The sequence below is a fragment of the Peromyscus leucopus genome, chromosome 11 (assembly GCF_004664715.2).
Source record: "Peromyscus leucopus breed LL Stock chromosome 11, UCI_PerLeu_2.1, whole genome shotgun sequence".
Taxonomy (NCBI): domain Eukaryota; kingdom Metazoa; phylum Chordata; class Mammalia; order Rodentia; family Cricetidae; genus Peromyscus; species Peromyscus leucopus.
In genome coordinates this window covers 6320489-6348255 of record NC_051072.1, presented here as the reverse complement: position 1 = coordinate 6348255, position 27767 = coordinate 6320489, and the positions used below count along the sequence as shown (strand labels likewise).

Sequence of the window (27767 nt, the reverse complement as noted above, 5' to 3'; positions counted from 1 at the left end):
TGCCAGGCATTTCCTACTATTTAATTACAAACAATAAAATAAAGTGTCAAAGTCAACAGTAAGCCATTATTATTTTAACTTGGCTGCTAGGTGCCTCCTCACCCAAGGGTACCATAGCATTTCACAGTGAAAACACAGAGTCTTCCTAACATAGTCCCATACATTCAGAATGGCATTTGATGCTAGCATTCTAATGAATAAACAGTTAACAAAATGTGGTGATTTTACTCATGAGGCAATGGAAGAAATACTACATCAAGGGTCTGATTGGTTTGTATATCCTGAGTTATTTTTTTAAGACAATTTTTAATGAAATGACAATTTATATTTTAAAGGGTTGTCCTGCCTTCCAAAACAAGTTGCTTATTATCTATATGAAACTGGATCAAATTAACGGTCTTAACTATCATAAAATAAGTTCAACACACCCCAATAACACCACCAACAAATGTTGAGCCAATTTGGGTGCTACAGATGGAATCCTAAAGAGGGATGTGTGCAGTCCCCATAAACAAAGGCCAAGGGCTAACAAAGGCCACGAGGAAACCCATGCTGAGCACCTCTCCCCATCACCCGTGCCCGAGTCAGGACCACGACTTGTGGCATGCACACAGACCTATCGTAGCCAGCACAGTGGCCTCCTCCTAGCTGCCCAAGCAGCTCCAAAGTACTTTTACTGCCTATCTGACATCCCAGATAGTTGGCTCTCTCTCATTTTGTCACAGGATGAGTTACATGAGTTTGGCAGTTCGTGAGATCTTCCTGAAAGGGGCAAAGTAGGACCAGCAGCCAGCTCGGCCCCACATCAACTTACGTGACAGTTTTGATATCCACCTCTATAAACAGGTGGATATAAATGCAATTCTGACTGTAGAATCATAATCATTGGAACTTATAATAATCCACAACCCCAACACTACAGCCCATGTGCCAACAGGATCTCTCAATGCCAGGGCACCAAGCTCAGAAACCAATGTCTAGACTTCTCCCCATTCTTTCCTGTATTTCTTCCAGGCTTCAAAAAATCTACTCTGGGACCCAATTCTTAATCTTCTAAGAGACTATCTACTTAAAAAAGTATTAACTGGCATATAAATTCACTGCCCATCCCTCCAAAAGCAGGCAAAGCTGTCCAAAGATACTGTAACTATCCGTTCCAGGATATTATCACTTAAGCATATCTCATAGGAAGACCACTAATGAGACCCATCACCACCACGCCCTAAAAAAGAATAAAAATCAAAAACAAAACTACTGTCTTAAAAAGTACAACCAGTTTACCGTCAGAACTTTCATTGGACATACTCCTTTCCAAACAGTTTCCTCTGACACAAAAGCATCTGCCTTATGGAGACACAGTTTGTACTTCCAAAGGCACGTGCTGAAGCCCCCAGTGAATCACACTGAGTAACAGAGAGAACAGTGAGGGAAGACTTGGCTAGTTCTCATTACAACAGCTAGTCTTCAGAACATCACAGTCCAGCTAGGCTCCAGGGGCCCAAGAGTTCTCCCAGATTGTTCCTGGAGAGCTGCAGACCTGAGGCCCTCGGAGGAGGAGCTCCGTGTGCACCTGTGCTGCATCCCATGGCTGTCCACCTGTGTCTCTCATAGACTTGTCTCCTCACACACTCTGACAGGGATGTTATAGTGCCGATCGTCCTCAGCTATGAGGGTCACCATTGGCCAGTCCTTGGGGGGGTCAGTAGGATAGACTGTGATGAACTCCTCGGTGTTATACTTGGACAGCCGGTACACCTGGATGGTGTGGCGAACAGCATAGGCAAGGAGGAACATTTCAACCTGGGAAGGAAAAGCAAATGAGTGTTTCTGAACGGAGCCACAGGAAAGATGGGGCCCAACACCAAGCTGCATCCATTATCCCAGACAATGAGCGGCTGTGGCTTAGCTGCAACCTATCTCCTCCCCTTTGAACCTAGTCAAGGGCAGGGGTAATAAAGAATGGAGTGCATATCTGATAAGAAACTTATACTCAGAAATATAAAGAATGCTCCCAAATCAATGATTAATGAAACACCAGTTTAAAATTGAATGAAGGACTTGGAAGACATTTCTCCAAAGAAGATACATGAATGGTCAATGACCACATTAAATCATAAGCCCTTAGAGAAAAGCAAACCAAAGCCATAATGGAATAGTACTTCATACCCATGAGAATGTCTATGAGTATCTACTCATACTCATGAGGATCCATGAATACAGCGTTTTCTTTGGGAGTGATAAAAACATGGGGAATGAAAATGTGCTATCGATTCATCAGACCTGAAATGGTTAATTTACACTCTATGAACTTCATCATTTTAAAAGGCAGTGAAAGCAGAAGGAAGACAAGGAAAGTTGGGGCACTGCTGATAAACTGCTGCTGGAATGTAAAGCACGGCAGGTGCTTCTCTTTTTCTTCATTTGGCAATGCTGGGGATCAACGTCGGGGAGAGCCTCATGCACGCTATGCAAGTGTTCTGGCACTGAGCTACATTCCAGACCTGTACAGCATTTTGTTCCTCAAAATGTCACAACATTACCATATGCCCACAACAATTCTGCTCTTGACATATACCCAAGAGAAATACATGAACGAACACACACACACACACACACACACACACACACACACACACAGTCAATAAATATTCACAGCAATTAGAAGAAACTACCCAACTACACATCAAACTGATGAGTAAAATACAATATTCCCATACAATGTCAAATTACCTGCTAATAAAAAGGAATGAACTATCAATACATTCTAAAACACAATGGATCTTAAGACATACTAAGTCAAAAAGCCAATCCCAAAATACACATTACTAAGAATGTTCAGAATAGGCAGATCTATAGCCAGAAAGTAGACTATGACTACTAAGGTTTGTAGAAAGGAAGCCTGATCGCTAATGGGCTTTGTTTCTTTATGAAGTTCCAACATGGTCTAGAACTAGACTGCACTGGTGGTCACAATGCTTCAATAGGAAGAGTTAATGTGCTTAAGTTACAGTTCAAAAGGAGCAATTTTGAAAGAGGATTCACCATTGCAGCAGAGCTCCCTGGATCCCTGAGGGACTAACTTCAGTCTAGCATGTAGACCAAGTCCTACTAGACTCTGCTACATACAGTTCAGGAGACATAAGCAGCCTGCATTCTGAGTACAGTTATTTTAAGGAATCATAAATATTTCTGGTCTGGCAGTAACCACCAGTCTTTTGCTCTTTCTTAGTCCTTAAGCAAAACAACTGAATAGGTTTCATAGATTTCTACCAGGCAGAAAGACTAAGAGAAACCCAACCTGGCTCTCTATTCCTTGAAGTATCTGTCCTGGCACATTGGCCTTTTCCCAAAAAGTTAGGCACAGGAGTCCAAGTAGAAAGGGAGCAGGTTAGATTCAGAGTCTTCATGTTACTTTAGTGGTTAGCTCATCACACGCACACATGCACACAGAGTATTAATTTTTTTTTAAAGAAACGATACAAAAAGTGAAACCCAGTAGGGTGACTTGACCTTTGGCTTAGGGGTCACTATCGCACGAGGTGCCTGCACAACACTCCAAACTTAGCTTCCATAAAGCCAGACCTGAGAGGCTGGGCTCTACTGGCTGCATGCAGCCAAGAGGAAGCAAGCACCTGAACGGGTCCACCCAGTGCTTATAAAATAGCTTAGCCTCCCGAGAGTCAAGAGAACTAACGCTATCCACCACTTTACACAAGCAATCCTGGGACTACGTGAGGGTCGGGACTAACAAATATGTCCGTAAGTCTTTGGCATGCCTCCCTAAAAAAGGTAGACCCTCATCTCCCTCCCCTGAGTAAGGAATATATTTAGTGACTAGCTCCTACCAAACAGAATATGGGGTAAGTGGGAGTGTGTATCTTCCTCCACACCAAGAGCAGCCCTACAGAGAAGCGCTTGGGCCGAGAGGAACTGAATACTCCTTCTGGTTACCAAGGAAGAACTGAGATTTTCTGCCAAAAGTCACGCATGTAAGACATGCAAGGAAGTCCTCCAGCTCCAATCAAGACTGAAACCTTAAATGACATAACCGAAGCTCACAAGATGCTGGACCGGAAGCACTTAGAAAAGCTGCTCCTGAACTGGCCTACCAAGTGTGAGATCCCATGTGATGGCTAACAGAGATACAATACTCTCAAAGGCACAACTCACCTGTTCAAGGCCACCAGTGTGGCCCACCTGGTTTAGGTGGTTCCTTAGCAGCTGTCCAGGGTCATTTGATGTGTCTCGAGCAAACAAGAGCACAGAAAAAAATGGGACTTCCTTTCCCTTCTCTTTATCATCATAGAGTTCAATAGCTCTGTTTAACATTAAAAATTTGACAGCTTCATAGAGGCTGTACTCCTCTTCTTCATTTGTGAACAGTTCATCACACGCTAGCTGCCTGGCTTCAGCAGTCTTCATTTCAGCCAGGCTCGCCCACTACAGTAAGAAAAGTTGTCACGATTAGAATTACTGTTCTGAAAATCCCTGGCATACTTCTATACCATAAGTACAAGGTGATTTCCAAAAGTAGGGGGATAAGACACATGCCAATGTGAAAAGCTTCAAGTTCTCACCCCACACAGTGGTATTCTTCAGACTACACGAAGCCCTTTTGAGCGTCTCCCCTTGTTAATGTGAAAAAGAAGTACCACACAGTAAGTAAGGGGAAGCACGGGGATGTGAGGTGGAAATGCGACTCCGAAACTTCCCAGGCAACAAGAACATCATTAACAATCAGAGCTACCCAACAGAAAAAGTGTGTGAGAGGGAGCCATGAAGCACAGCTGTGATGGCTACGCCTGGAAGAGGTTGTAGACAGTTACCCCAGAAATATGCAGGCAAGCCTCCAAAATGGAAGACTGCCAAGGGAGACTGTGGGATCTCCTGAATACTAGTTTATTAAACTTACCCCTATGATGTCTTAAAAAGATACATGAGTGTCTAATGAATAAATCCAATTGGAAAGTCTTGACTCCTAATTAAAAATAACGGTTTCCAAATAATAGGCAAACTCTTTAAATGAACAAGAAAACATTGTAAATATGTGTACTGCTAAGTTGCCATAAAAAAAAGATGTCACCATAAATACCAGTCCTTATGAATAAGCATTAATTAGCATTCTTTTAAACACCAGTTCAGATTTTAAGCCTAAGAGAAATTTTAATGATCATGACTATTCAAAACTCTTTCCAATCTTAACAGCTGGAATATGTTGTCCACATCTCATATTTTCTAGAAGCAGACCATAGTGCTGGGTAGAAGCATGGCTCTAAAGTTAGAAAGTCAAGATGCAATTAAAATCGGCTTTTGCAGGGCTTTAGTCAACCTCCAGGCTGTGGTCCCCTCATCTTTAGAACAGGATGACCACAGCCATCCCACTTTTTTGGTTGAAAAGGTAGAGCAGCCCAAGTACCTTTTAGTGCCAAGCATGACAAAGAGAAGTCTGACAGCTGCTGGCACAGATCACTAATGAGCAATTTTAATGTTACTGTAAACTGGCATCACATACACATTGCCCCAAAGGAGGGTCTAGTTACGGTCAACATACATAATAAAAGAAAACTAACCGCTTTTCCAGACCCTAAAAAACATGAGAAAGAAATTGCAATCTACAGCTAAGCTGATGAACTCACCACTCCTTCCCTCTCAGAGCTGCAGCCTGCCCTCACCACTTCACTAGGCCAGCAACTGGGTAGATGCAGGCTTCTAGCCCTAAACACTACACACTACACTCCAACAGGCAAGGAGAATAACCGTGTTCTTATAGTGTGCTCTACCACAGAAAGGTAGTTAACTATATACACCAGACCACAGGCTCGGGATAGTTTTAAAAGACAAGTTATTAAATCTACTTACTGAAAAACTGTTTTTAACACATATGGACAGACTCTTAAAATCTGAGAGTAACTGCAAAGAACTTCATAAATACACAGTGGTCAGTGAGAATATGAATGCAGGCTAACGGGCTGGAGAGACAGCTCACAGTTAAGAGCACTTGCTGCTTTTACAGAGGATATCATGTTGGCGCTCACAGCTCCTACTGCCTGCAGTTCCAGGAATCCAACACCCTCCTCTGGTCTCCACTGGTACCCATATGCACGCACGCACGCGTGCGCACACACACAAAATAAATTAATAAAGGAATATGGGCTAAATGATAATCCTGAAACTTACAAATATGACTTAGAATAAAAAATATATTTATTAAGGTTTCTTCTGAAAAAAAATTAAATGTTATCTGAGATACTCATATATAGCACCACCTCAAAGAATACAGAATGTTGGTGGTGTTTCTCCATTTTACCATAGACTTTATGGGAAGAATTTATGTTCTTTTAAAGTTTGCTTTTTCAATATGTGAGCATGTATGTGTGTGTACATGTGTAAGGGTGTATATGTGTATGCATGCATGTCGAGATGAGGGTCTCTCACTGATCAATTAGGGTAGACTAGATGGTCAGTGAGCTTCAGGGATCCTCCTGTGCCCTGCTCACCATTGCTGGGACTACAATCATGTGCCACCCCATCTGGCATTTATACATGAGTTCTGGAGATCAAACTCAGTTCCTGGTCATGCATGCATTCTACTGACTACATAACCCAGCCCAAAATTTTGTCTGAAACCAACAAATTCTGGCTTCAAAAGAGAACCAAGAGCTATAGTGAACCTTCTTTATAAATTTAAAAAATAACTATGAATAAATAAACAAGCCTAGCGCACTGAACCTGCTGAGAGAACAAAAGAGAAAGCTTTGCACCAATCAGAGACAAAAGATAACACGGGTCAGACCTTCTTCCTCAGCAGGGCAAGAGACTCCTTGATTCTTTCAACCAGGTCCTCATTCTTCCCATCAAGCTTCAGTCCGAGTTTCCACTGCTTGATCCAGCTGTGCCTGTTTATCAGCTTCTCTGGTAACTGGAACATCAAGGAGCAGAGACAGACAATGAGGTGTCAACGCTATAAGATATCTATGACACATAGGGACACCACAAAGCCTTTAGACAAAACCCACCTGAATCTCCAGAATCAATTCCTGCAGTTAGCATATGGGTTCAAGATGGAAAATCGGAACCCGAAAGTCACAAATTCAGAAAGCAGCCACACAGAGGGCTGCTAGGGTAAATGTTTTTGGTTCAGATGCACAGGAGTCCAGCCTGCAGGACACCAACCACAGGTGGGGACCTAACAGGCAAATCTGAGGCTAAGCTAAGGAAGTACCACACTGGGTCTTCACAGTAACCACCTTGGCTTCTGGGCGCACTGGCAACCTTACCACTCATTAGTAGTCAGTAAGGTAATTGTAGGCACAGAAGGCCTGTGATCAAGTCAAAGCCTGCTCCTTCCCTGATAAAAACAACCCACTAAAACACAAGACCTGTCTGTTATGCAATATTAACACACATATTTAATCAACAGCATAAGGTGGAAAAGATGAGCAAGACTCAGCAGCACTGGGAGGGTCAGGGAGCTGTACCTTCCTTCCTTCCTTCCTGACAGAAAGACAGTAACTATTATGGTCTTCATTTTTTGTTCTGGTTCCTGGACTGCTTCATTTGTCCCTACATATCAAAGAATCTGGAAAGATGACAACATGAGAAACTGTGCCTTCCCAACAGTCTGTCAGGATAAAAACCAGACTTGGGCTAGCTATGGGCACGTCACTGCACTGCTAAGACTTCACCTCTGTGGTCCAGTGAGATGGCCCCACAGGAGAGGCAGACACATACACACAAATGAATTAAAATTTTATAAATAAAAAGACTCACCCCTGAAGTCCAAAAACAAACAAACAAACAAAAAAACACATTCCCAATGTCCTATGCTGGATTTGTTTAACAGTAATAAACAGCTTAGAATGAGATACGTTCAGTTGCACTGGGACCTAAGACTCAGAGGCCCGTTCATGAAAAATATTCTGATTGTGCTTTCTTAGGCTGTGACAATCACATGCGGCTAAGATGGTTTTGTCACTATAGAAATCAAGAGCACAGTACTGGTGCCCTGCATCTTCACTCACGGAGGAAAGGCATGTGGTCACTATCATCTTCCCATGACAAATGACCGTTCACCGAAAACTGCAACAGGCCCACGCTGTGCCCACACATTCCTGCACTTCTGAGTCCTGGACAGGCAGTTTTGCAGTTTAGTCTATCACCAGAATCTAACATGCCCTCAAGTGGCAACAAAATGAAATTACAACCTACCTTCAAGAACTACACTCAAGACAAAAAATACCTGTCCCAAAGATGTGTAAGGTGGGAAAGGAGATAAACAGCAGCCCAGAACAGCAGAGGATTCTGTAACGTTGGACAGTTATCTAACAAGCGGGTCCAACAGTCAATTCAGTTACTTTTGAGAGATACAAGTTAATTTCCTCATCTCATTCACTCACTAGTCAATCTGCTGACAAAGTGATTAACCAGGTCCAGGGTGTACACTTCCAGATGTGGGAATCTTGGAGAAAAGTCCAAAAACATAAAGCACAGAAAAGCATAGGTTAGAGGGCCAACAAGACGGCTCAGTGGGGGAAAAGCACTGCCATGTAAACCTGAGGTCAATCCCAGGAACCCACCTAAGCCACAAAACTGTCCTCTGACCTCCATACACTCACTGTGTGTATGGATGCACAGGCGTGCACACGTGTGCATGCATGCACGCCCCCCCCCCACACACACACACACACTTTTTAAGAAACTATTAGGAAAGAACAATGGAGTTGTATTTATTTATTGAGAAGAAGTAAATACAACTTTAAATGCTTTCATGAGTCACAATGGGGTCCACATAAATCATCATTCCTTCCTATTAAGCACACAGGCCTGCCTGCCTTCTGTTGGAGTAAGAGATGTAAGAAGCAGACTGTCCAGGTGGTGGCGCATGCCTTTAATCCCATCAGAAGCAGGAGGATCTCTGTGAGTTCGAGACCAGCCTGGTCTACAGAGCAAGTGCCAGGGCCGCCAGGGCTACAGAGAAACTCTGTCTCAAAGAACCAAAAGAAAGAAAGAAACAGACTGAAGCAAGAAATGATTATGGTAAGTGTTTAAGGACCACTGTGACTAACCTAGAGAATAGCCTGTTTTCTCTAACAATACCTAGTCTTGATAACACGACAATGGCAAGTATCTAAAGCATCATCCCAAAATGAAATCACAGAGAGCTTTAGTGTCATTCTCTAGTAAATGTTGTCACAGTTCTCACCCATTCAGAGATCTTTAAAAATACAGTCAAGGTAAAAACTAAAAAGCTTTGGCCATCCATATCCAGGTTGGGGCTGGGGTCAGAGAATCTGCCTGCCGTCAAGCAGGTTGGGTTCTGGACACAAATGGGAACAACAAACAGGGAGCCTAGGGCTAAGAGAAAAGGGGACAGCTGTACGTCAAGAGGGCAAGGGAGACAAAGCTCAGCGGCTAAGCAGGAAAGCAGCAAGGTCAGAGAAGCTGAGCAGCAGCAGAACAGAAGGTCCCCTGCACTGAGTCCCTTCCAGGAGAGGACCGCTGAGCCTGGCTGTCTTCTTCTCATGTCCTGGCATCAGGCGGAGGGTTACACGGTCTGCAAACGGAAGCAGACAACTGCACACTTGCTCACTCAGGGGGTCCCCAGTACAGGGCAACATCTGTCGATCTACCCCTCCTCGCCTAGCACCCTCAACAGAGCTCAAGTCTTGGGAACAACAAAACAAACTGTCAAGAAAGATCCAAACACACTAAGTTTCTGAGGGCAGGAGAACAAACACGTCACTTCATCAAAGATTGAGCAGCACCAAATCAGTCAGCGTGAATACTGACTTCCCAGTGGCCATGCCCTCAGCAAGGCAAACTTGTGATGCTATGGAGAAGAGGAAACCACACAGAACCACTGGGAATTGAACAGCTGTTTGTACATTACTCCAATTAAGCCAGGAAAACCACATGACAGCCACATCATTCCTACAAGGAACACATTTTAATATTGATCAATATCAAATGCAGCCTATCTACTCACCCTTTTGGGGCTGGGGGAGGCAGTTCTTGAGAAAAGGCCACACTATATAGACCAGGCTGGACTAAAAGTCACAATCCTTTTGCCTCGGCATCAAAAGTGCTGGGATTACAGGCATGTACCACCCCACCTTGCTTACCTGGCCTGTTTCAAATGTGACATTTAGGACATTATGTACACCAAAAGCTCTTAGAAAGTATAAAAATTTAAGTTCAGTATCAAATAAGCCCAGAAATCTAAAAAGCCCCTCAAAGGTCAAGGCTCAAAAGGATCAGTATGATTTAATAATAATTTTCAAAGTACTCTCTTTTGAAGCCCACGAGTAATAAGAACAAGTTAGTCAGCACACACTCACTCATTCACTATACTTAGTACAGATTAGTGCAACTGGCATTTAGCTGTTCCTCCTAGGAAACTGATAAGCGTCAGACCACACAGAAGTAACATCTTGGCCATGTTTTTATCAGCCAGGCATGCTGGCTCACACCTGTGACACCAGCACACAGCAGACTGAAGCAGAAGGATGACCACGAGTTTGAAGCCAGCCTGGGTTGGGCTACAGAGTTAAAAGTCTGTCCAGCCCACACTCCAGAAAGCCCTTCATCTCACACGTAAACAAGAAACAGCAAAGCCGTGTTAACTAGTGCCAGGGTTTACAAAACGTCCTTATAACCCACTACACAAATATCAGCATGTGACCTCCTTTGTACTGGGGCACCTGGAGGCACAGATCCCGAGGACTCTACCACAGATTTAAAGCACTAAAGACAGCCAGGCCCAGGAAACGTCTCTCTACGTTAACACTAACATTTCACCATGGAAAGAACAGTCATTTTTGAACTGCACCTAAAACACTGGCTGGACACCAATAATAAATTCTACAACCTACTTCACAGAAATACTAAAATAAAGTCAAGTTGTTTCTATGTGTTTCTTATGAATTCTAAGCATCTGGTCTCTAATTCAGCTTAGCTGTTTGTATTAAGTTTTACCATTTTTCTCTTCTGGAAAATACTGGTTATTTCTAGTCATCTTCTTAATATATAAAGTCATCTTAGACATGCAAAATTGAACAAATCCATACACTGAAATCATGCTGCATATAACACCGTCAGGCAGCATGAGCAGAAAGGAGCTATCTTCTTACAAGAACTTCCTGAAACATGGAGACTCGGATCCGTGCAGCAACATACCAGCGTGAGCTCCGGGTCCTGCAGCCAGAGGGGCAGCTCGGCCAGCTGGCTCATGGCCTGGAACAGCGTGGCCCTCAGTGCGCAGTAATTATCACCACGTACTCGCCTTATAGATGTGAACTTCTGAGAAACTTCCTCATAGCCCTTGGGAGAAAACATCAGAGAGTTCAGATGGTAGTTACTGGCTTGAGAGAGCAAGACAAGTTCCATCCCTACAGAAAAAAATGACCCTAAATCATTGGGAAGTGGGAAACAAGAACAGCTCAGTCTTTCTCGACTATAATTCCATTTATTTTAAAATAATGATGCTGTATGAAATAACAGCATCTATAACAACGGTTCTCAATCTTCCTAATGCTGCAACCCTTTAGTCCAGTTCCTCATGTTGTGGTGACCCACACAACCATAAAATTATTTTGTTGCTACTTCCTAACTGTAAATTTTGCTACTTTTATGAATTATAATGTAAATATCTGATATGCGACCCCCAAAGGGGTTGCGACCCACAGATTGAGAACCACTGATCTCTAACAATTGCAACAGATCTGACATACAAAATAATTATCCAGCACTAGCCACCCTCAAAGCCCTTTCCTAATGAACTGAGGGAGCACTCGCCACCACTCACTGGTGACATTCAGAAAGGTTTAATCTGTGGTTAATTAATCTCAAATGCTTTAATAAAGAGAACAGGAAAAGGAGGGGAGACATGCAGTATCTCTATCTCCAGATTTAAAAATATACAAAATCTCGAATTTCCTGTGTCTGTGTGTGTGTGTGTGTGTACATACAGGCATATGTCACTTAGCGATGATAATACATTCTGAGACTAAGTCACTAGGCAATGTCATCACTGTGGACACATCAGAGTGCACTTACACAAACCTGCCTGGTGTGTCCTACTATACACTTGGGCTAGATAAGCTCTTACTGAGTATTAGCTGGGGATTGTGCTAACAAGCCACCGTGAAAAAGAGATTCAATCAAGTGTGAGACAACAACACAGTCAAGAGATACAGTGACCACAAGATGTATAAAGTGGCTGCTGGCATAATATGGCACATTGTTCTCCACAGAAGAGTGACGGGGTCAGCTAACAAGGGCTGTGACAGCGTCACTGCAGTAATGACACAACCCGACACACCCCAGCTCCATCATCGGGTGATCACAAAGTCTCAGGCCTTAGACTCTGGCAGGTCCACAGCTAGACATGGAGTCTATCATTTCAGAGAGGAATCCAACTCCTTAAAAAGTTAATTTAGGCTGGGCGTTGGTGGCGCACGCCTTTAATCCCAGCACTCGGGAGGCAGAGCCAGGCGGATCTCTGTGAGTTCGAGGCCAGCCTGGGCTACCAAGTGAGCTCCAGGAAAGGCACAAAGCTACACAGAGAAACCCTGTCTCGAAAAAACAAAAAAACAAAAAAACAAAAAAACAAAAAACAAAAAACAAAAAACAAAAAAAAAAAAAAGTTAATTTAGATTTATAAACATTTCCAAGAGAATATCCGAAACTAAACACAGGTAATTAGGCAAGGAAAGACTAACATAAAATCAAGAAAGAAGTTAACAGGCAGTGACGACAGGCAGCTTCCACCACGGCTCTCAGAACTGCGCCTCTAAATGGTGCTTTGATCTCATTACTGACTGGTCCCATCTTTCCCTGAAACCAATCCCAGAGAGGAATGATTTTTCCCATAAGTTCTAAAACATGGCAGACATTGGTAACCTGATTATCTTTAGCATTGGACTTTAATGTGCCAATTGATAAAACAGAGCTTTGGAAGAGGCTGAGGCAACAGAATAAAATTACTAAGTCAGTGAAGCATTTCTGGGGCAGGTGAGAACAATAAGACACATGGCTCCACTCAGCTTTCTGGGTGGGAAGCTGGAAACCCTGGGTAGCTGATAGCATGGTCAGCAGAAGGCCTCTGAAGGGTAAGTCTTTCACTCTTAGCAGACACTGAGAGCCAGGGTATTTTGTGACCGAGTTCACATATAAGGGCCTAGGATACAAATTTACAAGAATTAGGGCTGAGGCTGTCATTTTCTCTCAGATTTCCAAGGGGCAAAAGGCATTTGGGGACCTAAGGTGGACCCTATAAGATGAGTAATATTTTCTTAAAGAAAAAAAACAAAAAACAAACAAACAAAAAAAAGCTCTGAGGGAAACTAATTAAATTTTGAAAAATGTAAAACCCTAAACAAAAAAACTATAGGCTATTTTTCTACCAAATATGATTCTATCAAATATGGGATGGAGAACTAGCTCAGTGGTTAAGAGCACTGGCTGCTCTTCCAGAGGACCGGGGTTCAGTTCTAAGCACCCACATGGCAGCCCACAATCATCAATAACTCCAGTCCCAGGAGAGCCAATGTACTCTCTGGCCTCTGAAGACACTGTACACATGTGTAGACATACATGGCATCAAAACAGACCATATACATAAAAAATAAATAATAAAAACAAAAATATTGGTCAGTATTTCTAGAACACAAGAAATATATTCAAATTCAAAATGTAAATAATCCAAGAAAAAAAGTACTTAGAACCTTAAGTGCTAGGTGGAAGTCTGACCCTGCCAGTTCTGTAGCTCAAGAGTGTCCAACAGTAGCACTCTCACATCTTTACCCTCTGATTAGGAATACTGGATGGGAATCATTCTGTAAGGAGGGGCCACGGCGTGCTGCAGCTCCACTACCATCCCAGTCTTGGAGACTATTTAGTGTTGCCAGTATATGCAACGGAACTAAGTGAAGGGAGCTCCTGGCACACCTTAGATAAGGGAAGTGGTTCAAGATCTCTCTGCATAGAGTACTGCAACATGAATCTTCAAAGGTCTTATTAATAAAAACAAACCCGGAGCCAGGTGTTGCGGTGAAGGCTAAATGATCAGAGAAACAGAACAAGCCACAGCCACCTCACCTTGCCAATTCCTCAGCTGATCCTGTTTCCTCAGACTGGAAGCCTCTCAGTCCTCATCCAAATGTATCTCAGATGAACTGCTGCTCAAAAGCCTGAAAGCTTAACCAGTTTTTAGTTCCTGGTCCTCATGCCTTATATACCTTTCTTCTTTCTGCCATCACTTCCTGGGATTAAACGTATGTGTCACCATGCCTGGCTGTTTCCAGTGTGGCCTTGAACTCACAGAGATCCAGACAGATCTCTGCCTCTAGAATGCTAGGATTAAAGGTGTGTGTGCCACCATTTTCTAGCCTCTATGTCTGTCTAGTGGCTGTTCTGTTCTCTGACCCCAGATAAGTTTATTATGGTGCACAATATATTGGGGGACACAATATCACCACAGAGTACAGGAGAATTTATACCCTAGGATTTAGACAGCATGTGTCCAAACACAGGAGGTGTAGAATCACCCTGACTATCCTTGAGGCTTTTACAACACCAGGTTAAGGAGGGCATTCCCAAATTTCAGAAAAGAGAGCCATCAATTGCTGACTCAATTCTCAACAACACAGCTATGTGTTCTTCAAAGAAGTTAAGTTACTGAAGAACTGATGTTGCTTCTATATTAATACTGTGACTTCAAACAAGTCCTTATCTTTGCAGTCTGTTTCCTCATCTCTAAAATTAGACCTCCAATGTTTACGGCATTGTCTTATTATAGCAGTTGTCTTAACCAATGTCTAAAAACATGATATGATATGTAACTTATGACAGACGGTTTGAAGACTCAAATGGGTGCACGCTGGCTGTACCTTTTTCATACATGTGGCTTTCTGAGTATTTCCCCTCCATTCTTTTTTGCAGTAGTCCATAATATCCATTTCAGGAGCCACACTTAGCCTGGGTTCTGCTGAAGAATCAAAATGGCAACAATAAACAAAACAAGTCATGAACCAAAAAGTAATGGAAATAAAGGTACTGCTTTACCTGGGGTAGAGGGGAATCCACTCTTTACTCCTTACTTTCTCTATTTTAAAATTTCCTGAATCCTACTACTGCCCTTGCCTCTAGTTCAGGCCACCACTATGCCACCTCCAGAGTGGTCTCTCAATGGGTCTCCCTTGTCACCACTTTCCAGATCATTCTCCACACAGCAGTTAGTCAGGTTGCTCATTTAAATCCTGAGTCAGGTGGCAGCCCTTCTCCCTATGCTCAGACAGCTGCAGGAGCCTCCTAGATCACACTCATCTGACCCACAGTTATCAATGAACACTTTTATAATCAGAAGCAAGCAGATAAACCATGAGAAAAAACTTCCACCATCTGTGATTTTTCACATCTATTAGGCAGAGATAATACCGAACAAAAATTATATTTGTATTTACCTAAAAGACTACAGTTTGTTAGTAAGTCAAAAAGTAACAGAGCTCTCGATATTGGCTAATCCACAGACTTCCTTTGATGTCCCCCAAAATCAGTATACCTCAGGATCAAACAAATGTTACCAGGTTTTTTTTTTTAATGCCTTTAGATGCTCTTCTCCCCACAACATCCTTCTCGTGTGTGTGTGTGTGTGTGTGTGTGTGTGTGTGTGTGTGTGTGTGTGTGTGTACTGATGAATAAACCTAGGGCCTTAAGTAAGATTTCCTTGATTTAATGGATGAGGTTTGATTTCTTGATATATACCTATGACTATGTGCATGTATGTATATGACAGTTGGTTATTTCAAAAGGGAAACAAGCACATTCTTGGGTTCATCTTGGCTTCTTTCTTAGACTATAAAGGATATAGATATTAACAACTGGTTTAGGAGATGAACCTAGAAATACTTCAGAACACAGAGAGCCCACATATCTTGTACGTGAAATAACTGTTTCATTCAACTCAACACACATTCCCTGAAGCTCTGATGTGTCAGGCACTGTGCCATTACTGGCAACGTAAAGATAACAAAGACACAGCTTCTGCCCTGAATGGACTTCTCCAGGAGGAGCAGAGACCACAAGCACTTACAAGCCAGTGGACAGCGGAAGCCAGAATGACAGAGGAGCAGCAATTTGTTTTCTAAGTATATTATAAAAACTGCCTATTCAAAAAACAAAAACAAAAAACCCTGATTGTTCATCATTTCATAAAGAAAAATCAACCTTTTACAAAAGGGGGAAATAATCCATGCACAGACAACACAGATCTATTTCTGCATGGATACATCAGGGCTCACCTAGAAGGGAAAGAGTCACAGTATCACTGTTGCACAACCCACCCTTAAATAAAGATCTTTCCTCTTTGAAATTCAGAAATAATTTTAAGGGGCTGGTCAGAATAAGGAAGTACTCCCATTTCTGCCTTTCTACTCTCCTCCCCCACAAACAGGAAGAACTGCTAACAGGCAGTCGGGACCCTTTCTGGGCTCTAAGTTCTTCCCAAACAGGGGTGTGAGCCTGTGGAGAAAGCACTGTACTAGCAGAGGAAGGGCTTCCAGACAGGAAGGCTCCCTTCCCGTCTTCCTCTCTGCTGTCCTCACTCCTGACCCCTGGGCAGGATAAGGGAATTCTACCACCTCAGATTACAGGGTAGAGTTGTCCCAGCGGTCGTATAAAGGCAAGAGGTCAAGCCAGAAGGCTAGTCCTGTCCTGAATCAGAGGTCTATATGAGGTGGGAGGCTTGGGGAAATGAAGAACTTGCACAGCTACAGCATAATGTTACCTGAATTCCACTGGACTACTGTCTCTGGAAGGACACCAGCCATCCCCACAAACTGACTAGACTAGGAGATAGAGGCACAGGATGACCTCATCAGCTCACTGAATTACAATACCCTCCTTCTAACTGTAAATTACACAGGCTCCCACTGCTGCTTCCAGGAAGAAGACCAGTTTTATTACCAAAACCCCAAAAAAAAAAAAAAATTAAATAAGGGAAGTAAAAAACCCAAAGTGGTAAGGTTTGGACCTTATTCATCACACCCCAAAGGGTAAGAAACAAAACCGGGGCTCCTCCAGGAAGCTGGGACTCTGAGCAGATAGACTAGGACTGGAATCTCAAAATCCTTCTGCAATAGGTCTGGTAGAAAACAGCCTGGGTTTTAGGAGCATACAGCTTCTATCACAACTATTCAGCTCGCGTGAAAGCTACCAAAGACCAACGTAAACTTACAAGGTCCAATAGATCTTTATTTACAAGGCCGGATAGGAGGTCAAGGCCTGGGAAGCCTTTATGGAGCTAAGTTAGACGGAAAGTCTTTTCACCAACCAAGAGAACCAGAGTCTCTCAGTCTTGCTCTGGGCTCTGTGGTGGAGGAGGCGATGCTGCTACAGGACACTTAGAAAGAGCAGGAACGCAGCAGGGCTGAGATATCGGGAGCACTGTCAGACTGAAGCTGCACGACTGAAGCTGCACGTCACAAGACTCACTAAAAAGCTTGGACGCCTGTGTGGGGGCAGAGCTGGACAGAAGAGACTCACAACAAAGCCTAGAAAGTGGAAGAGAAGAGCAGGCGGTTCTACAGCATCAGCAAACAATGGGTGAACACAGAAGAGCATGATGCTCGAACAGCATTCTGTGTCCTGAGTGATCTGGAACAACAGAGCCATGGAGAATGAGCATCCTATGAAGTTCTAGGGAGGACCACTACAAAACATCTCTGCTACATGTTGGAATGAGTTGACCAGCTCTGGAGGAAGACTCAGAAAACATCAAAACTTTATGTATCCTAATTACAATGCTTTTGTTAGCCATAAGTGAAATAGAAGCCAGTTCTCAAAAAAAGTAGAACATGTGAATTACACAAGCAGTGAGAAAGATAGTAACATTCAAACACACTCTATCAAGATCTCCACTCAGCCTCTGCATAGGCCTATCTGCAATGGAAGGACACATTTCACTTGTACCCCTGCTGGGAAGATCACCACAGGCCAGGGAGCCAGGAGGAGCACCAAGTCCACACCAGGAGCACTGGTGGGAGTGAGAGCAGGCCAAGGGAGCAGCACAGAGTACGTACAGTCACAAGATGACGGGTGCTCTCAAGCACATGGCCATTTTGCTGCAGTCAACCACAGCCACATGGCTTTCTTCAGACAAGGATATGTGGATAGCTAACTTCTCAAAACATCTTGCAATTGAAAATGAAAACTGTGTTCACATCCAAACTGTTCTAAGAATGTAAAGAAATAAACTGAGAGAAGGCAGAGTCAACAGAGGCAAGGAAAAGTCTGCCCTAAATCTACTTCAGCAAAGTGAGTAATTCATAGAGAAAAGACTGTATGCATTAGAGGACTTCCTAGGAAATACATGCCACATTACATGAAAGCGGATATACTAATCCAACTGGATTTTCTATAAACAAAAAAGGTCTACAAACAAAACAATTCCAAACATACCTGATATCCCTCTTTCATGTATTAGCAATTCTTTCTCCTTTTCTATTTCATCTGCAGCACGGTACATGTCCTCCTCGCTGAAATCACACCAAAGTAGATATTTTCAAACTCTTGTTCACTGACATTTCCCAATGTGTGATAATATATAGCTGCTTATGAAATGCTTATGACACAGAAATTTAACTATTTTCATATACAGGATGCCACAGTAATAAAATATGGGTCCTAGGATGCTCATGTGTCTATCTCAACACTTTTCCACTTCAGAACTGCTTCCTTTAAATGAGACCATTCATAGATCACATGACTCCAATGCCATTTAAATAAAATCGACTAGCATGCATCTTAATCAGTGACACTCCTGAAATGACTCCACCAAGTTCCAAGAACAGAAACAGTGCTAATAAAAGCATTTACACAGGAATGTCAACTTTTGTAATGTTACAAGCAATTCTGACAGCAGCTACTCTAAAAACATGAAAATAGAGAATCAATTATTCCAAGCTCCCTTAGCTAAAATTCCTCCAGGCTTCACCTGTTCCCTAAACAGCAACCACCCAACCCCCCAGATGCTGCTGTGCTCCCACAAGCTTCAATGGCTACCACTAATGACAATTTCTTTAAGAATACAATCACTACCAGTGAACTACTAAGTATTAGGAAGGGGGGGGGGAATTCAGGACAAAGATAATGAATAGGGCTCCCACTCTGAAAATGCCTCCCTTTCCTTAAAGAGGCTTGGCTAGAGCTGCCCAGTATGTTCCAGCTTCAGTAATAATCCCAGCACCTCGAAAATACTATTAACCCCCCAAATAACAATAAAGGGAACAGAACACAACTACCTTTGCTGAAAGCAAAAGACGTGTTGGGAAAGAACAGTAGGAAGCAGAGGGGCGAATGGTGCAGGCAGGGAAGCCCAAGCTGCTGGAGGGGCAGCTAGGCAAGGCAAGCTAGTAAGCCAGGAGGAAGTCCCAGGCTCGGGAACTAGAAGAAGCAAGTCCATCTGAAGAAATAGCAACGCACTGAGCTTAAAAATCAGGAGACTCCACCTAAGGAGTGTGCAGACCTCCACCTCTCGGTATCTCCCATGACAGTGCCCCATGCCCACAGCAAACTGGGGAGAGAGGAGCTTCAAACACAATGGAGACCAGGAAGGAAGAGGTGCCAGGCTCAGACAGCAGGAACCAAGTGAACGAGGGCAGTGCTTCTGCTTCTAATCTCTACCCGTGGACATGGCCTGGCAGACAGAGCTGGGAGACAAACAGCGGATCAGGAGAGACAGATGAAGAAGGGTGCTAGAGATAGACTGCAGTGAGAATCTAACAAGCACCTTATGAAATCATCCAGTGTTTCCCAACTGTGAGAGAACCAATGTCTCAATGTGCACCATGCAGATGTGGTGGTACATGCTTATAATCCCAGTACTCAAGAAGCTATGGCAGGAGATCTTGATGTCAAGGTGCGCCTGGAGTATGGAAAGACCTTGTAATTCATATAAACGAATACTGATCTATATGAATTATATATGTGTGAAATATATACAAAGTACATATCTGCCACTTCCCTAAAGCATGGTTTTGATTATTCCCCTAGGTACTACCCAGAATTCAGTCCAAAAACAGCCACAACTGCTCTGTACTTTCACATCTGTGAGTTCCTACAGGTGTTCTCTCATCCCAACAGGTTCAGAATCCTGATCTGTCTCTTTCCTATGACATCCTGACACATTCTGTATGGGCCCACCCTCACTGAGAGCAACAGATGCTATGGGCACCCAAGTCAGACTGGCAGAGTTTAGCTACCTTTTACCCCAGCTCTATTACCTCTAAGTAGAGCAGTGACTAGAGTATTTACTTCATAGGACTGTGGTTAAGAAAGACATACTTAAAATAATGAGTATTCAAAAAACTTAGCTACTATTAATTTTCATATACCCACTGATACGGAGAGTCCTAATAAACAATTTGCCCAGTGATGGTTTCTCAGGCTTGTTTCCCTAGTGTGTTGTATGTATATGTGTTAGCAGTGTGATGGTAAGAGAGCAAGGATCATATGCTCCAGTGACATTTCAAGCAAAAGACATGAGATCACCCACAGAGCTTGTGCCAAAGTTAAAAGCAAACAGATGCGTGGGAACAACAGATCAAAGGCCAAAAATAAAATATGACCACATGCTTTCATTCTTCTCTCAAATTTAATAACATCTTTCTGTCAAACCCACTATTATACCTACTAGAGAAATTCTGATTCTCTAAAACAGTCATTGAAACAAATCACTTTCTTAATATATTTAAATTCTCAGAAGCTGTCTTTGGACAACACTTCCCCAATCTTGCCCTCAGCTTTCTCAGCTTCAATGAGAAGGCTGGTAAGATCTGTATGGTCTGCGGTTCCTCTTCCAGCTAAGTTCTAATCGCCTATCATATATTTGCATTTCAGGCAAATTCTGTGGCTAGCCTGCATGAACACTTGGCTCCCCTCTGGTCCTCTGTTCTTAACTTACAAAATAACCAAAACCATAATCACAACCCCAGTGCCCAGAGGAGGTAATACAAATACAAATTCCAAGCTGGGCAGTGGTGGCACACGCCTTTAATCCCAGCACTCAAGAGGCAGAGGCAGGCGGATCTCTGTGAGTTTGAGGCCAGCCTGGGCTACAGAGCGAGTTACAGGACAGGCTCCAAAAGCTACACACAGAAACCCTGTCTCAAAACAAAACAGAACAAAACAAAACAAAACAAAACACTCCTATGAGGGCCAACAGGAGAAGAACTAAAGGAAACAGAGCAGAGCAAACAGGAGCGCTGAGTGCAAAGGGAAAGCAGACAGCCTGGAATCGGGGGGGCAGAAAAAGGCAGAGGTTCAGGACACAGTCCTCACAAGAGGAGCAAGGCAGAAGCTGCTGACCAGCCCACAGCATCTACAAACTACTTTCACCCAGTTCACCCAGATCCTTGCACCAGCATCTGCTAACTTCCTTGGCCACCAAAATCGAGCTGTAATGTGAGCCTTTAGAAATGATCCCAAAGCTGTGTTTCCTTGGAAACCAGGTAAGTGTCAATTTTAAGGAATGAAGATCGACACAGTCAGAAAGGAAAGCATGTGACAACCAGGAGGAACTGTCCACCCACCTAAGGGTGATCAGGAAGAAACAGCACTTGCCTAGCGTACCCCAGTCTCTGGAGCTCACTCCCTGCAACAGTAAATAATAAAATAAAACGACTCCATTTTATTATCTGTCTTGGGGCTAGAGCTCAGGGGCTTTTTATCCCCAGAACTAGAACAAAACCAGACAATAGTCTTGATGTTTTAAGAGTCAAAATATGACACGGAAAACAACTACAAAAGGCAACTGTATTTAAAGCTGAGAATGTGAAGCAGGTAGAGGTCTGGTTTTGTTTTGTTTTGTTTTTCTTTTATGGGAAGGGAAGACAATGAAACAATGCAAGGAAAAGGGGTATCATTAAGATAAAGTCACCAATGCTGACAGCTCTAAAAGGATGGCAACTTTTACTGGTAAAGATGTGTCCACTCTGGCCAAGAACAGAGGCCACAAACCCCACAGGTTCAGACCATCACCACAGCCAAAGCTTCTCTCCTATAAACCATGACAGCTATAAAATAGTAAAGAGAAACATGACTCAATGTCTAGACATGCCAGTTAATGTTTAAACTGGACAGTTACATTTAAAACCAAAATGATAATTCCTAACCAGAAATTCCCTAGTTTAGCACCATGGCATTATTTGAAAGGATCCATTAAATCAAGTTCCATTAAATACTATTTACCCATTTTCTCATGAGCTAAACTATTTTATTCTGAAAGCAACATGTCAAATTGAGTAAGCTCCAGTGCATACTAAATTATAACTAGTACCTATTACCCTGCTTAGAGATTTCCATGTCAACAAATTTTAAAGGTGTGTGTGTATGTGTGTGTGTGTGTGTGTGTGTGTGTGTGTGTGTGTGTATGATGGGAGGGGGTTGAGACAGGGTCTCAGGCAGATGAACCGGCTTTGAACTCCTGAGCCCCCTATACCTCCACCTTCAGAGTACTGACTGGCATTACAGGAATGGACCATTAAATGCAGACAAGACTTGCTTGTAAATGCTCACTAGTACAGACAATATTATATTATTTCCAAGAAAATAGCAAATTAAAGGCAGAGCTCAGTGAAGCAGATTTCTGTGAAACCATAGTTTCAATTTCTAATTCAAGACATGAAATGAAAAATCAATTCTAATTTATATACACAACTTACAAGACAATATTTTTTGTTTTAAAAAGATGTACTATAAAATAAAATAAATGTTTTCCTTTATCAGAAAAAAAAATGTATTTATTATGATTTTGCTATTTTATGTGTATGAATGTTTCCCTGAATGCGTGTCTGTACGCCATGTGTGTGCCTGGTGCCTGAGGCCAAAAGAGGGTACTGGATGCCCTGACACTGGAGTTTCAGATAGTTGTGAGCCACACTCTGTGGATGGTGGGAACCTAAACCAAGTCCTTTACAAAAGCAGCAAGTACTCTTAACCACTAGCCATTTTTCCAGCCTCCAAAATAGTATCTTCATCAATATGTGAGTGTTCCACCGAGGCCCCTTAGTTATCTGAGAAAAGAGCAGAGTATGTCATTCTGTTTAGGTCTGAACTGGAGCCCTGCAGTGCACACTTGACTAATGGCTCAGGCAGTATTGGTGAGACACAGTCAGCCAGTGTGACACCACCATGCCTTCCCACACAGACACAGGAAAAGTAGAGACCACTCAGCCTAGCTTTTTCCCCTGCTCAGTGACTGCAGAAAGGGGTAAACAAGCAGCCAATGCAGGAAAGTCCCAGCACCTGGGCCAAAAGTCCACCCGCTCTGCAAGTGGACTTCCCACGTCCAGCTCAGGCTGCTCCATGTGACTTCCAGAAGTGCGTAAGGACAACACAGCCGCCTTCAGCAATGAGGTTGGGAGACGTCCTAGATGATTCCTGACGTAGTTCTTCCTCGGGGGAGGGAAGGAGAGGGTCTACTACTGCCCCACCACTCCACCTATTCTCAGCCTGCTCCCTGTGAACTAGACTGGGCAAGGGCAGGAAACACATACCATAACAGTAGGCGTGGCAATCCCTGAAAACGGCTTAATACTTACAGGGCAGGGAATGCTCCCAGACCTTTGAAGAATCCATACCTTAGCATGGAAACACAAGTTTGCCCTCAATTTCATAGCGCTTCACAGACTACTTGGTACACCTCCACGCATAGCCCGCCCACCGTGAATCCCAGATTCAACACCAGTTCCATCCTCAAGTAGAATGAGAGGGTGCATGGGGTGGTCTGTGAATTTCCCTAGCCACTTCTGGTTTGGCCACATCCCTGAAAAAGACAGTGTGGTGTAACTGTCTAAGGGGTAGTCAACAGATGGAGCAGAAATCAAACATGAAGGGATGGGGGATGAGCAGAAGACAGAGCAAAGGAGAACTGTAACGCGAGCAGCCAGGGAGCTTAAGGAAAGTCAGTTCATCTGGTCTTCAAAAGGGAGCCCAAGTTTTCCTGCGAGCCATCCTTGAGGCCTGGGCAGCAAGCGGCGTACACATGTGGGTACACATGTGGTTTATGTGTCCCTCTTCCCCACTCTCTCCCTTGTGAAGTGCTGTGAGCTTACCAGACAGAATCAGAGCAGCCTCTGCCACTACAGCCATCCATCAGACCCTCAGAGTCACATCCCAAACATGGAATTCAGCTGCAGGAGATTGGCTATTATTTGCCGTCATAATTAATTTCCCCTCAAATGTAGTAAAAGATGACTCCATAGAACACCTCAAATCGTGACTAGTCTTACTATGTTCACTATTTTAAGGTGCAAATATTTTCAATGATTCCAAGTGGAAAGAAGGATCTGACCCGTATGATCCAAAACAGATTTTTTTTTTTTTTTTGGTTTTTCAAGACAGGGTTTCTCTGTGTAGCTTTGCGCCTTTCCTGGAACTCACTTGGTAGCCCAGGTTGGTCTCGAACTCACAGGGATCCGCCTGCCTCTGCCTCCCGAGTGCTGGGATTAAAGGCGTGCGCCACCACCGCCCGGCAACCAAAACAGATTTTTAAAGCACATTCTTAACAATATTAATTTAAATTTACACTCAAACTATTAAGCTGCATATATCACATATGCATCTTATACTGTGAACTGTGTAATGTTTCTATGATACATGACCCTAAGCTTCACAAAGAAAAATAGCCCAATTAACTATTCATATAATGCTGATTCAGAAAGATAAAATACGCTAGTGGTGTGATGTTGAAATAGTGACATTTTTAAGTTATACTAGCGTCATTTCCCCACCTGATAAAGAGTCAAAGAAGAATGGGATAATTAAGGCAACACAGGCAGTGAGAGAGAAAGAAATTAAGCTAATAAAGCCACCAACTACAAACAGGGGGGTGGTAAAGTTTGCTGTCTTTATAAATCAGGCCTCTGTCCAGTGTTGCTAAGGAGGTCAGGAAGACCCGGGTTTGGGGCCCGGGCAGCATGCTCAACCAAGCATCAAGAAACTTGGTCTTGAAATCCCCTACCTGTGTCTCCCTTAACAAGCTGTGTCTGCAGAACCTGCAACCTATTTCCTCAGAAAACCTACCAAACGACTATGTGTCCTTCTGGGAATGTGGTTCTGGCCTCAAAAGTTCAGCTATCTTTCAAGCCCTGTGGAACTGCTAGGGTAAGGCTGAGCTGCAGGACTTAACAGGCCGGGCATGCAGGGAAGGGCTCAGGACAGGAGGAAGGTGGGCAGTAGGAGCAGTTAGGAAGCATCTTGGGCCCAGAGAAAGAGCAGAGGCAAGAGACATCCTAGGTTTCTAACATATGCAGTCTCAGTTTGGCAGCCATAGATTAGACCAACTCACACATAGACCTGTCTATGGAATTCAACATAAAGAAAAACCAGGACATTTCAAGCAAAAGCCGGAATACCTAGATTATTCAACTACAGAAGACCCAGTGACTACGCCTGGAGCTCAGAGCATGCTGACCCAAATAAAGAGCTAAAAGCTCTCCAAGTCCCAAAGCTAACTGCCAATGTCACTGACTCTTAAATTGCCAGCCTAGCTCCGGGAGAAAGTTAAGGCCTCCTAACCTAAATCTTTCCTCAGTAACCGTTAGCTCATTACACGAATAATTACCATCGCAAAGGGGTGCTCAATAAATAAAAGAGATCAAAGCCCACCACAGTGCACTAGGCAAATGAGCTATTATATCACATCTTCATTAACCAGGCTTCAAAAGACCCCTTTTCAGGAGATTAAAAGAGCCCTAAAGGTCCATTTAGACACACCTTACGATTTAAATTTCAGGTCAATAAGAAAATTAGTTTGAGGCTGGAGAGATGGCTCAGTGGTTCGGTTCCCAGCACTTACATACATGGTGGCTGTCAACCATGTGTAACTCCAGTCCCTGGGGTTCAACACTCTCCTCTGACCTCCTCATGCACCAGGCACAGACACACATGCAGGCAGAACCCTCCTACATATAAATCAATCAATCAAAAAAAAAACAATTTTTTAAAAGAAGAAGAAAATTAAGTCTGGCTGAGCTTTTTAAATATGTCCAAAGGCATATGTGACCGTGCCACGAACTCTGAAGTGTAGACCCCTCTAGACCAAGCAAAATGCAAACGCTTCTGACTTAGGCCAGTAAGGAACTGCTCTGAAACCGCACTGATTTTGTGTGTGTGTGTGTGTGTGTGTGTGTGTGTGTGTGTGTGTGTGTAAAAGCAATGGGTGGGCGGAAGGGACACCCCGCCAGGCTCTGACAGGGTAAAACTGAGAGGGCTAGCCTGTGGCCAAAGTCTGTCCAACAGGTGCGACACTCTTCAAGTGGTGACTAGTCTTCCCGGGGCAGAGACGTGGCGAGGGCAGCCCTGCGGCCGTGCCAGGGGCGACCTCGCTTCCTCCGAGCCTGGTCGGGGGATGGGGAAAGAGCTCCGGGGAGTGAGCGGGTCACGAAACCGGACTCTCTTCCCCAAACTCCCCGAGCTGTGGCTCACTTTAGGGACGGGCCAGCTGTCAAAGCGGGAGCGGGGCGGCCCGGGTGACCCAGCTGGGGACAGGCTCGGGACTCCGGACGCCTCCTCCTCCTCCTCCTCCTCGGTCCAGCTCGCCTCCTCGGGCTCGCCCGCAGCCCAGGGCGCCCAAGCCCCCCACGGCGGCCCCGCGTCCACGCCCGCCCCGCTCACTCACTGCTCGGCCGGGCACCGCATCGCGGCCCGGGGCTGCGCGCCGGTCGTCACCTTCCCGCCCTCCCGCGCCGCGGCCCCCGCCTCGCGCGCCGGCGTCTCGGCGCAGCTGGCTCCGGGCCACGCCCCGGGCTGAGGCATGGTTCCCCGACTCATGGGCGGCCACGCCGGGCCCTGCGCTGCCGCCGTCCGGGGCCGCGGCTGCCGCTGCCGCCGCCGCCGCCACTGCCGCTGCCCCGCGCCTCGCGAGGTCCGCAGAGCGCTTCCGTGCGCGTCACTCGGCCCCGCCCCGCGACCTTTGACCCGCGCCGAGGGGGCGGGGCGGGAGGCGGGGCGTCCCCGGAGCGGGGTACGCCTGCGCAGAGCGGGAGCCGGAGACCGCGGGCGCCGGACGTCCACTGCGCATGCTCACATCCTGCCTGCGAGCTCCTCTCTGGACACCCCCCACCCTCCCGGGTACTCAGGCGGGAGGTGTGGGTGTGAGAGGCCGGGCAGGACCCCCGGCGGGGCGGTGTGGAGATGGAAGGCCCTGGTAGTGAAGGGTCCCAGTGAGTTCCGAACTTCACCCTCCGTCCGTCCTTGGAAAACTCTGGCTGGCACCGGTTCCTGAGTGACAGCGCAGCCCACGGAGCCGCCCGCGTGGCCTTAGGAACGGCTGCGGGGTCACAGTTGAGCAAGCGCAGCACTGTGTGTAACCTTGAATGTATTGCTTCCTCTGGTAGTTTTTATTTAAGAATAAGAGCAAAGGTATTAACAGACTCTTCCAAGAGCTGACATGAACTGTTTCCTCGCTGAGGCAGTGGAGGTGAGGAGGTGAGTGAGGAGGCTTAGCTTTCAGCCTTGAGCATGCAGAACCGAAGTCTGGAGGGATGGCCCGACAGAGACCAAGAGGTTCAGGGGCAGAACAGGCAGGTAGCGGTGGATCCTATGGAAGGATGCGGGAAGTCAGATCATAAAAGGCCAGGTTAGAGTGAGGAGCTTGAGTTTGGTCTTCGTTGAGTGCTTTTGATGAGATCTTTTGAAAGATTGCTTTTGCCTGCAGTTAAATATTAAACGATAGGGCTAAACTAATAATGTCCCGGGGACGGGGAACA

The 27767-nt window shown here is 44.5% G+C and overlaps 1 protein-coding gene across 2 annotated transcripts; it reads right to left on the bottom strand.

Annotated features, from left to right (window-relative positions):
* Otulin (OTU deubiquitinase with linear linkage specificity) lies at positions 1-26932 on the bottom strand. 2 transcript variants are annotated; one of them, XM_028868166.2, is made up of 7 exons: positions 26678-26932; positions 18457-18533; positions 14889-14983; positions 11176-11319; positions 6794-6919; positions 4171-4440; positions 1-1800 (listed from the first exon to the last, which is right to left on the bottom strand). In XM_028868166.2, exons 1-7 carry the CDS (start codon positions 26827-26829, stop codon positions 1606-1608), a joined length of 1059 nt encoding a protein of 352 aa, XP_028723999.1. In that variant the 5' UTR covers positions 26830-26932; the 3' UTR covers positions 1-1605. The 2 variants fall into 2 exon arrangements, with proteins under 2 accessions (XP_028723999.1, XP_028723998.1); XM_028868165.2 differs by having other exon boundaries at positions 14889-14986; positions 26678-26854.
* Positions 26933-27767: the final 835 nt, after the last annotated feature.

What these genes read in the sequence shown, in the direction of transcription:
- Otulin (XM_028868165.2), bottom strand. Translation starts at nt 26,829, where the DNA reads ATGAGTCGGGGAACCATGCCTCAGCCCGGGGCGTGGCCCGGAGCCAGC. An exon ending in ATGCGGTGCCCGGCCGAGCA is followed by an intron (nt 18,534 to 26,677) that starts GTGAGTGAGCGG and finishes GTGTGATTTCAG; the next exon opens with CGAGGAGGACATGTACCGTG. An exon ending in ACATGAAAGAGGGATATCAG is followed by an intron (nt 14,987 to 18,456) that starts GTATGTTTGGAA and finishes TTGATTCTTCAG; the next exon opens with CAGAACCCAGGCTAAGTGTG.